At 47.7% G+C, this 10,138-nt stretch overlaps 1 protein-coding gene and 1 pseudogene across 1 annotated transcript; one reads left to right on the top strand and one right to left on the bottom strand.

The window, feature by feature from the left end:
- Nucleotides 1–909: 909 nt before the first annotated feature.
- LOC136514194 (receptor-like cytoplasmic kinase 176) lies at nt 910–4,510 on the top strand. Its single transcript, XM_066508182.1, has 6 exons — nt 910–1,647; nt 2,626–2,954; nt 3,055–3,190; nt 3,279–3,421; nt 3,508–3,631; nt 3,882–4,510. Exons 1-6 carry the CDS (start codon nt 1,581–1,583, stop codon nt 4,298–4,300), a joined length of 1,218 nt encoding a protein of 405 aa, XP_066364279.1. The 5' UTR covers nt 910–1,580; the 3' UTR covers nt 4,301–4,510.
- Nucleotides 4,511–4,696: 186 nt separating this feature from the next.
- On the bottom strand, nt 4,697–7,542 carry LOC136514195 (PGR5-like protein 1B, chloroplastic; annotated as a pseudogene).
- Nucleotides 7,543–10,138: the final 2,596 nt, after the last annotated feature.

The following is a 10,138-nucleotide window of genomic DNA, read 5'->3' as shown; positions in this document are numbered from 1 at the left end:
GACATCATAGGACCGCTCTCTTTGTGGCTGCCCTAGGTACGTTGGCAATGGAAACATCGGGCCTGTTCGTTGGTTGGGGCTGGTGCTAGTTTAAACTGGTTGATGCTGATTTTTTATGAGAAGAAAATATTATTGATTGGCTAGTTTGGGCTGACTGAACCAACAAGCAAACACAGCTAGTAAAATGAGTGACCATTGCGTGTGAACGGACGTGTGCGCACATGCCATCATTTGTTGACACCTTATATTATATTATTATATTTGCCTGATTGCCTCTCCACCGTTTGCTAACAAAACCAAAACAAATTAATTAATAGAGTACTAGTAAGAGTAAGTAACGAGCGCCGCCGCTGCTCATTTTTTTTTGTTTCAAAGTAAAATTAAAATAACATAAATAAAATGAATAAATATGGTTGAATACGTACGACCTACGGACGTCACGCACGCGCGAAACAACGTACGGACGTTTCTTGCTTGCATTTGCATTGGTCACGATTTGGCGTCGCAGCGCAGCCAACCACACAAACAAAAAAACTTTCATGCCTCAAAAGATGACCAAATGGATTTGAATTCAACGGCTTTTGTCCTCCAAAAACTCAGATCAAAATGTATAATAAAATATTTTGCACACGAAAACGAAAATGAACAAATAAATAAATAATAACGTCTAGGATTAGTCAGCGAGACACCACAGGTTGTGCCTCTTTGGACTCGAGAGAGGACAGTGGACAGAGCCGTGCGCCGGCAAAATTGATCCATCAATTATTATATTATTTTAATATTCATTCACGTTTCCTACCCACCACGGAAGGCGTCACCTCCGTCCGATGCGCATCGGACGGCCACGGGGCCCTCACGTGGGGTGACGGCAGGCAAAAATAAATAAAGGAAAGGAAAGGGGGTGGGGAGCCGACCACCAGCAGCTTCGCTCGCCCTCTCGCTTTCTCACCCAGAGACGAGTGAGCCTTTCCCCTCCATTCGCCCCGCCCAGCCCGCCATTAATGGCGGCTGAATCTCCCTCCTGCTCCTACTTCTAGAAGAAGCGGCGGCAGGCAGGCAGGCGGTATCGGAGGGAGGGAGGCCCGGCCCCTGATGGTGGTGGCGCGAAAGTTGTTCAGCCCCACTTGGCAGTGCAGGCCAACGCAGGGTGCGTGACCCGGAAAGGGAAACCGCCGGCTTTTCTGCCGCCCCCTTGCGCTGCCCTCCCCACCCCACCCTCATCCGCACAAAAAGGTCTCGCCTTTTTCTCCTCTGCTCTGCTTGCTTGTGCGGGCTGCTCTCCCAAATCTCCCACCTCCTCCCTCTACCCCTCTACCTTCTCTTAGACTCTGAGAGACTGGGACACTGGAGAAGATTTGGCAGTTTCGGGCAGACACACACAGCATCCGGCCTGACGCGCCGGTTGATTCTTGCAGCTCTCGTGCTCTTCTCCGCCGTGACGAGCGAGCTCCGGTCCCTGGGGATCAAGATTCGAGCCCAGAGCCGGCGGCCACGGCGGCGGGGGGCGGTGTTTCTGATCGAGCCCGCGGCGTTCGTCTCGAGGATTCGTTCAGCGGTTCAGCCAGCGCGTGCTCGTCGCCATGGGCAACTGCTGGGGCGCCAAGATCAGCTCTTACAGCCCGTCCCGCGGCGCCATCTCCCCATCAGGTTCCTTCCTCTCTTCTTCTTCTTCTTCTTCTTCTTCTTCTTCTTCTTCTTCTTCTTCTTTGGATCGCTTAATTGAATTTATTCCATCATCAATCAATCATGTTAGCCTTTTGTGCTCTTCCCCTTTCGTCGTCCAACTGTCCTCCTCTGCGATTCTCCTCCGTTCATTTCGACACTAGCTGCTGCTAATCCCCTTTTAGTTTTCATATATAATATATAAAACCAATCAATCAATCGGCTCATCACAGGCTGTGTCCGCGTGTATGATCACTGCCATCACATACTTTGGCACCTAGTGCCTGGCGCCCGCGCGTGCTCAAAAGAAACACGTCTGTTTTCAGTTTTCACATACGATTCGTCCTCTTGGATCCTTCCATGTGCTTAAGGCCAAAGCCTTTCGTTTTCCAGTTTCCGGAGACGATTGTTTGTAGTATTTCAGTGTTATGATATGAGAATGGTATTGGTAGCGCAGCTCACTTTATAGGACTTTTTCCTCACATGCCATGCCACTGACGGCACTGGATTGAACGTTCAGATTTTGGTGCTACCTTTCTGCTAAATCCTTGCCCGTTTTTCAATGTTTTTGACTGCTCCACGACGACAAAAGGTTTACTTGTTTTGTTTCTAAGCCAAGCTAAGGAAGTAAAGACGAAACTTCAGTTTTGGTGCCACTGCCACCTACTTCTAACTTCGTTCATGGATTCTTTTCCTTTTCTTTCTCCCTTTATTAATACCGAAAAAAGGAATACAAATACCCCTGATAAGCTTGTTGATAAGCTTGTTGGTTTCAGCCGGGGCTTATCAGCTATGGTACAGTGTTTTCCTATCGCAACGAACCAGCACCGGCCAGGCTTATCAGCCAGAACCAACCAGCGAATAGGCCGAATAAGATGTACTGGCAGCTAGCTTGATTCGGCAGGGAAATGAATATGATGCACGAAATTCTGAATTTCTATTGTTTTTCTTGATGATCGTCAGGGACAACTTCCAAGTTCGCTAGCAGGAATGGGGCAGCAGCCTTGAGCGGCTGCAGCAGCCATGCCTCATCGGCGTCGATGCTGCCAACCCTCCGCAGCGAGGATGAGATTCTGGAGTCGGCAAACGTCAAGGCCTTCACCTTCAATGAGCTGAGGACCGCCACCAGGAACTTCAGACCAGACAGTGTGCTGGGCGAGGGTGGGTTTGGCTCGGTCTTCAAGGGCTGGATTGATGAGAAGACGCTCGCCCCGACTAGACCGGGCACAGGGATGGTCATTGCCGTCAAGAAGCTCAACCAGGAAGGCTTCCAGGGTCACAAGGAGTGGCTGGTTAGTATCTGCATGGAGTTATTGTTTGTTGGGCAGAAGCCACTTTCTGTTTCGTGCCAGTTTTGTGTTTTGTATAACGTGCAGTTCCTTTGATGTGCAGACTGAAGTGAATTACCTTGGAACGCTGTTGCACCCCTATCTTGTAAAGCTCGTTGGCTACTGCCTCGAAGACGAACAGCGCCTCCTTGTCTATGAGTTCATGCCACGCGGGAGTTTGGAGAATCATCTATTTAGGAGTAAGCATCTGCCCTTCCTTTTTGCTGCTACTTACTGCTCTTTCTCACATTTGAAGGAATGGTAATAAAATGTTTCGTTATTATGCAGGGAGCTCCTATTTCCAGCCACTGCCCTGGAACCTACGAATGAAAATTGCCCTTGGAGCAGCTAAAGGTCTTGCATATCTCCATAGCGATGAAGCTAAAGTCATCTACCGTGATTTCAAGACCTCTAATGTCCTTCTAGATGCGGTATGTAATATTCAGTAGTCGTATCCTTGTACAAACAGAATAGCTCTGTTGGTTTGGTTGAGCTCATAGCGACAAATATTCTGCAGAACTTCAATGCAAAGCTCTCTGATTTCGGGCTGGCCAAGGATGGTCCAACTGGTGACAAGAGCCATGTCTCCACCAGGGTGATGGGGACTCATGGGTATGCAGCTCCAGAATACCTTGCAACAGGTATTGCGGTGGTTCTAGATTCCAGATCATCATATGCAACTAGCATCATGAGCCATGAATTGCACTCAAATGATTGGAATTATATTGCTAAAATTTAACCAAATCTGTCCGAAACATGCATGATTGGATTGTAGCAAAAAAAATTATGTCTCATTCACACTATATTCATGGTCATACTGCTGCCAGTCTTAAGAGTCATTTTGAATCTAATTACTGAACCTACTGACAAATGTCATTGTTCCTTGTTAAGGTCATCTGACCACCAAGAGTGACGTGTACAGCTTTGGAGTAGTACTCCTAGAAATGTTGTCAGGACGCCGAGCACTGGACAAGAACCGCCCGAACGGGGAGCACAACCTTGTAGAGTGGGCTGGGCCATACCTGAGAAGTAAGAGGCACATATTTCGCATCCTGGATCCCCGGCTGGGCGGGCAGTACTCCCTTGCTAGGGCGCAGAAGGTTGCAGCACTTGCCCTGCAATGCCTCTCAGTGGAGTCCAGGCACAGGCCCAGCATGGATGAGTTGGTAACGGCCTTAGAACAGCTCCAGGACGCCAAGGAAGGAGGTAACCATCACCTACAGAAGAGGCCAAGCAGTCGGAGCATGGACAACAATGGTGTCAAAGTGGCAGTGAAGGGGAAGCCTGCTCCTTCTGTAAAACCAGTTTGAGTGAGTGGATTATATGCTAGAGTATTTTTTCCCCTTTTGTAGGTGTAGGTAATATAGTAGGTTCATAGAGGGATTTGTAAAGAGGCAGAGTTCTGGATGTTTTGTGTCTATCATGTAGCTTTTACATTTTCAAGTCTTTGTAAAGTACAGTATGTAAATACATAATTACATCCAGTCGAGAGTGTTATGAAATTTTGTTCAAGCCAAACAGCTCAACCGCTGTTAAAACTCTGCAAGCTGCTTTGTCTCATCTTATGAATATAATCTGAGGGTAGAACGGATGCAATTGATCAAGTGTTATCAGGCATCAAGACAGGTTCCAGATTCGGGTAAATGAATCTGAGAACATATATTAACCCTGAAAACTTCATACATATACTTGTATACCACATCACATTTGAACAAGTCTGGATACATGCTGAGTTATCCAGGATAAATTAATTAACGCACATCTTCGATCAAATGATTAAGCATGTTTGGTGCACAGTGTCGGCCTTTCAGTGACCCTCCCTCCTGATAGCATGACACTTTCGTAACCTCTTGAGCAGTTCTTTATCCAAATTGTTGTCCTATGGGTTTATCTAAACACAGAAAACAGAAAAGAATATAATGCAGCATGGGTTCATCTGCTGCGTATGGACACATCTCAGAAAGGAATGTATCTGTTTTACAAAACACTTGGCTTGATCAAATCTTTAAAATGATTCGTACGCAGTAAGCCCTTCTGATCAATAAGAGTGGCATCTGAAAAATGTTTCAGTCGATCAGAAGGGTTCCATCTCATCAGATTATCTAAACTTTCTTCATCATCTGCAATTAGAATTTTAGTCATTTATCCATTTCCGTTTCCTAGGATGCCCTTGCTTCACTAGATAAACCCGGCCGTAGACCCAACTTCTTCTAGGCCCTGACAAAGATTTCTGCAGAACACCATAACAAAGGGGAAAAACTAAGATGCCATGTTCTGTAGTGGGAAAAAAAACTCTATAGTGAATTCACCCACTTGTGAACCCTATGAAAATCTGGAATCAAGCCCATAAATAATAAATAACTTTATTAAGCACATGTGATTCATTAGTGCATTGCAGCATTGGTTTTGAATGCGAAATGTGTCACAGTTAAGGAGCTGAACATGTACAATGCTAAGGGGTAGCAGATTTTTTTTTTTTTTTTTTTTTTATATACAACACAATCTTGGTGCAGATCAGCAGATGTCATTGTACTCTGAAAAAGGAAATTGTGTTGTTTTGCATGCATTGCCATCCGAAAATCATAATTTGACTTCATTTCTTTTGCCACATTTTGATATTGCAAAGTAGCATGAAAATACAGGTGTTCCGTGTACCTCAATTTTCGTGCGGTACTCCAAAGGGCACTCACAGACATGACATTCTGCTCTATGAGGTGCTCGAACGGATTTATCAGTCTTGACAAATGCAAATACCTGACATCAACATGCTCAAGTTTCTCAGATCACCAGATGATTACAAATAAATGATAAGCAGAATGATAACTGATTACTATCATTACAATACTACTAGAACTGAACCTAACCTGCTCACCACAATTTGGGCAGGACCCTTTTAGTGCAACCAAATTGTTTGTCAATAAGCTCCGCAGAGCACCAACTGAAACAACCAACCAGATGGTTTACCATGTGTAGAAATTAAGATATGAGATGTACAAACATGACGGCAAAAGCAAGAATTGACATATCTGCATCCTCACCGGATGCAGAAGCGATGGGATAACCAACTAGATGCCCCAATCCAACTAAAACCAAGTCGTTAACTCTTGTTATCGCATCAAGGGACTTTTCACCATACAGGAGGTGCCTCGCTCCAAACACATCCCCGAACGCGATGCTCAGAGTGTACAGACTAGGAACAAGAAAGGCAGAGGTGCCAAACAGGAGGAGCAACATCCAGATGCTTGACAATGCCATAAACATCGCTTGGTCCTCCTGCCCTATACCCAAAGGCCGATAAAACATCGGAGCGTAAGCCAATAGCCTTAGTACCGAACAAAAGGGATTAAGTTTAGATGGGAAACAAACACGAAAGGTTACCTCGGCGTCGGCATAGGTCGATTGCCTGATGAGGCTGCAGCGGGGGTATTTGACGACAGATTTGGAGCCGTAAAGCCGGAGCTTCAGCTGCAAAGGGCATATGGTTCGTCAGAAGAAGAGCTGCTGGAATCTGGTCTACTACGAATTTGGAGTCTGAAACTCTGAATATGTATGTGGTGAGTTAGCTATCAGCTAATTGGCAAAGTGCAGCTCGAATTTCACTTTACCTCGACTTTGTCAAACATGTCGTCGACGATCAATGGCTGACCGCTGTAGTAGGAATCCCTGGCCTGCGCACACACAGCACATCACAGGGGGTGAAGAGCATGTTAATGGCCGGCAGCTAATGAACTTGAGCAAGAAAACAAACGAAATCGAGCCTGCTTGTGGATTGTTGTGGCTGGGAGGCAGACTACTGTAAGCATGTAGTATGCAAACATATGCTCCAGCCCCAGCAAGAACTGAACAATCTATGTATAAAAGAAAGAAGCTTCTTTCTGGCATGGAGATGGAGGGGAAGGCAGAAGCACCTGGTGGTAGAGCGCCTCAAGCTTCTCTTGGCTGGCGGTCTCGATTGGCCCCACGTAGAGGCAGGATGGCCCCTCCGCCGCCGCCGCCGCCGCCCCCGCCGCGGCGGCGACCCTCGCGCCGCGCAGTCGCACCCAGGGCGGGCGAGGGCGCGGGCGGCTGAGGCAGCCGCTCCCGGGAGCCACCGGGGCGGCGGCCGTCATACGCTGAAGCCGAAACGGCAACTGTTTCTCTCGTCGTGGGAGAAGGGAGGAGGAGGGAGCGCGGCGCGGAGGGCGAAGAGACTACAGTAGAGAGAACCAAATCGGGAAACCAACTGGCCGTCGTCGTGTTGCGCCTGCGAGCAGGTCGAGGGAGTGGCGGTTGCGTGGAGGACACATACCAGCCAGCCGCGACGGGGCGACGTGTGGCTCTGCTCCACGGGGCGACGGCGGCGTCTCAGGGGTCCGGAGTCCGGACAGATCTTTTGGCGCAGCGGCAGGAGAGGAGACGGATGGACATGGATGGCTACGAGTCAGCAGCGTCAGACAGAGCCAGAGGTGGCCGAGCACAGCAGAGTTCCTTACGTGTCATCCCTCCGTTTCTCTACGATGCCATTGTTGGAGTTGGAGTTGCTTCTTCGCATCAATGTGTTGCCTTTGCTGTGTGTTTTCCACTGTGGAAAATCAGTCGTTTCACCTCATCTCATCTTATCCAAAGCTGCTGCAGTCTTCGTCGAGTGTGTGTTTGATCATCAACGTCGAGAGACACACTGGGTAGTGGGTACACAGTAGGAGCGCACGACACGATACGACAACTAAATCGACCATTACCCAAAAATATATATATATAAAAAAACGTGCGTTGCGATAGAACTAGTTGCTCCGTCACATGTACAACTAAACCAAAAAAAGTCACATGTACAACTTGCGGTTTGGAAATTTATGCAACAATTGCGTTTTGTTCTAATTTACAATACGTTTTAAAATCAAACTCTGTACATGTCTAGATAAAATATGGTCTCATATTGAGAGGCTCTTTGGCAGGACTCATGCAGGGGCTTTAGCTCCGGCTCCTACAGGAGCTGTGCCAAACACCTATTTTCAAAAGGACTCTGCATGGGGAGCTGGTCAGGAGCCGGAGCTATTTTTTTTGCCTGCGCAGGAGAAGCCTAAAAAACGAGCTTCGCGCGGCTCCTTGGTTCACGTCGTCGAGTGCGAATGAGCCGTTTTGCCAAACGTTTTCCAGAACGGCTTCAGCTCCTCCAGAGGAGCTAGAGCCATTTTCAGAGGAGTCAGAGCCCTGCCAAATAGATTCTAAATTTGGACTATGTTAGATTTGGATTGGAAATATGGTCTGAATTTCGATTGAAAACACGTAAGACAGCAAGAGTGAGATGCGGATGGACTATGGTATGGAGGAGAGTGAGGCGGCGGCGGGATACGTAGTGATGAAAAGTAGGAGAGAAAAAATTTCTCCTTTAAATATTTATATATTGGATAGAAAGTAGAGATATAGATGTAAATAAACTAATATGGGCGTTCAATTCAAGGCCTACTACTTTCTTACGATACTGTAGAAAAACACTCTCTCTAAGTCCAAAAAGCATATGAATCCCATTTCTCAAGGAGTCAAACATTCTTAAGTGTTTATAAAAAAAACATTCTTAAGTGTGACTATATTTATAGAAAATAATATCAACATTATATCTATAAAAGCTTTTTACAAAAATATGGTCTACTACTAATATAATGATACTTAGGCCCCCTTTGGCACGGCTCATCTAGCGGCTTCTCGAGCGGCTTTTGATGAAGCCGTGCCAAACGGCACTATGCAAAACGGCTTGCGCCTAGAAGCCAGAGAGAAGCCGTTCGGTGGCTTACACAGAGGAGGGCAAGCCAAAAAATGTGGCTTCCCCCGGCTTCTTCCTCACCTGCGCATTGCTTTTCCATCCTTGTCCCTGAGCCTGCTCTCCTCCCCGGCGCCCGCGCGCCAACGGGCCTCCCTGCGCCGCCGGCCTCCTCCTCCCCCGCCGTCGGCTTCCTGCTCCTCCCCGCGTGCCTCCGTCTCCTCCACCACGGCCGCCGGTCTCCTGCTCTGCCCCGCCACCGGCCTCCTGCTCCACCCCGCCGGCCTCCAGCTCTGCCCCACCGCCGGCATCCTGCTCCGGCCAGCGCACCCCGCCTCCGCCCCTGGTTCCTCCCCCGCGGCCAGCCTCCTGCTCCGCTGCGCCGTGCCCCGCCAAGATAAGGCCGGGAGGGAGAGGCCGATTGGATAAGGAGACAGGAGGGGAAAAGAAAAGAAGGGGAGAAGGAAAGATAAATAAAAAGTGAAAGCAAAAGAAAAGGAAAATGAAGAGAAAAAAGAAAAAGAAAAGAGAGAAAAAATATAAGGGTATTTTGGACATTTGACATCTTCTTTATATTCTAAAAAGCTAGGAAAAGCCGTTTTGCCAAACGTTTTCGTACAAAATAAGCCAGAGCCAGAAAAAACTGCTTTTCCATAGGAGCCAGAGCCAGATCTATTTTTTCACGAGCCAGAGCCATGCCAAACGGGCCCTTATTACGTATCATAGCTATATCAGTATTCTTTTTATGTATAACTATTCAAATTTAAAATTAATTAACTTTCTGAGAAGTGAGATTTACATCTTTGTCGACAGAATATCGTCGGCAGTCCACCGAGGGGTATCCCGCGATGGTAGATTGATCGGCAGAGGAGCGTGTAATCAAGAACAAGAAGGCAACAGAGACACAAGAGTTATACAGGTTCAGGCCGTCAGTATGACGTAATACCTTACTCCTGTGGTCTGTTGGTTTGTATTAGCTATCGTATGATTTGCCGTGATTTTGTAGGGGGTCCCTGCCCGCCTTATATAGTCCGAGGGGCAAGGTTACAAGACGGTTAGATCTGAGAGATAACCGGAAAGTAATAACAGATTACAAGAAACACGGGATCGTGCATATCCTATCAGACTACGTGACATCTTCCGGATATCCTCCCCATGCCTTGCAGGAGGCGCCGAGCAGAATCGTGCCCCATAAGGCTCCTTCTCGTGGGCTGGACCGCCCCTGGAGGCGTAGCCCATGTGGCCTGCCGTGGGTATCTGGGGTCATACCCCCCACAGCTAGTCCCCGAGCGTCTTGTATCCGTTGAGCAACGCCGTCTTGAACTTTCCCGAGCAGGTGCGAACAAAAACCGAGCTGTCCAGATCATGGTCCGACCACCATAACGAATCGCCGATCAGTTGTGAGCAGTTGCCG

Source organism: Miscanthus floridulus, chromosome 16, assembly GCF_019320115.1.
Source record: "Miscanthus floridulus cultivar M001 chromosome 16, ASM1932011v1, whole genome shotgun sequence".
Lineage (NCBI taxonomy): Eukaryota > Viridiplantae > Streptophyta > Magnoliopsida > Poales > Poaceae > Miscanthus > Miscanthus floridulus.
Note: the sequence above shows the minus strand (reverse complement) of the source record. Positions and strands in the feature narration are given on the sequence as shown.

Coding starts and splice junctions, on each gene's coding strand:
- LOC136514194 (XM_066508182.1), top strand. CDS start 1,581: ATGGGCAACTGCTGGGGCGCCAAGATCAGCTCTTACAGCCCGTCCCGC. Junction 1,648..2,625: donor CGGCGCCATCTCCCCATCAG/GTTCCTTCCTCT, acceptor GATGATCGTCAG/GGACAACTTCCAAGTTCGCT. Junction 3,632..3,881: donor TCCAGAATACCTTGCAACAG/GTATTGCGGTGG, acceptor TTCCTTGTTAAG/GTCATCTGACCACCAAGAGT.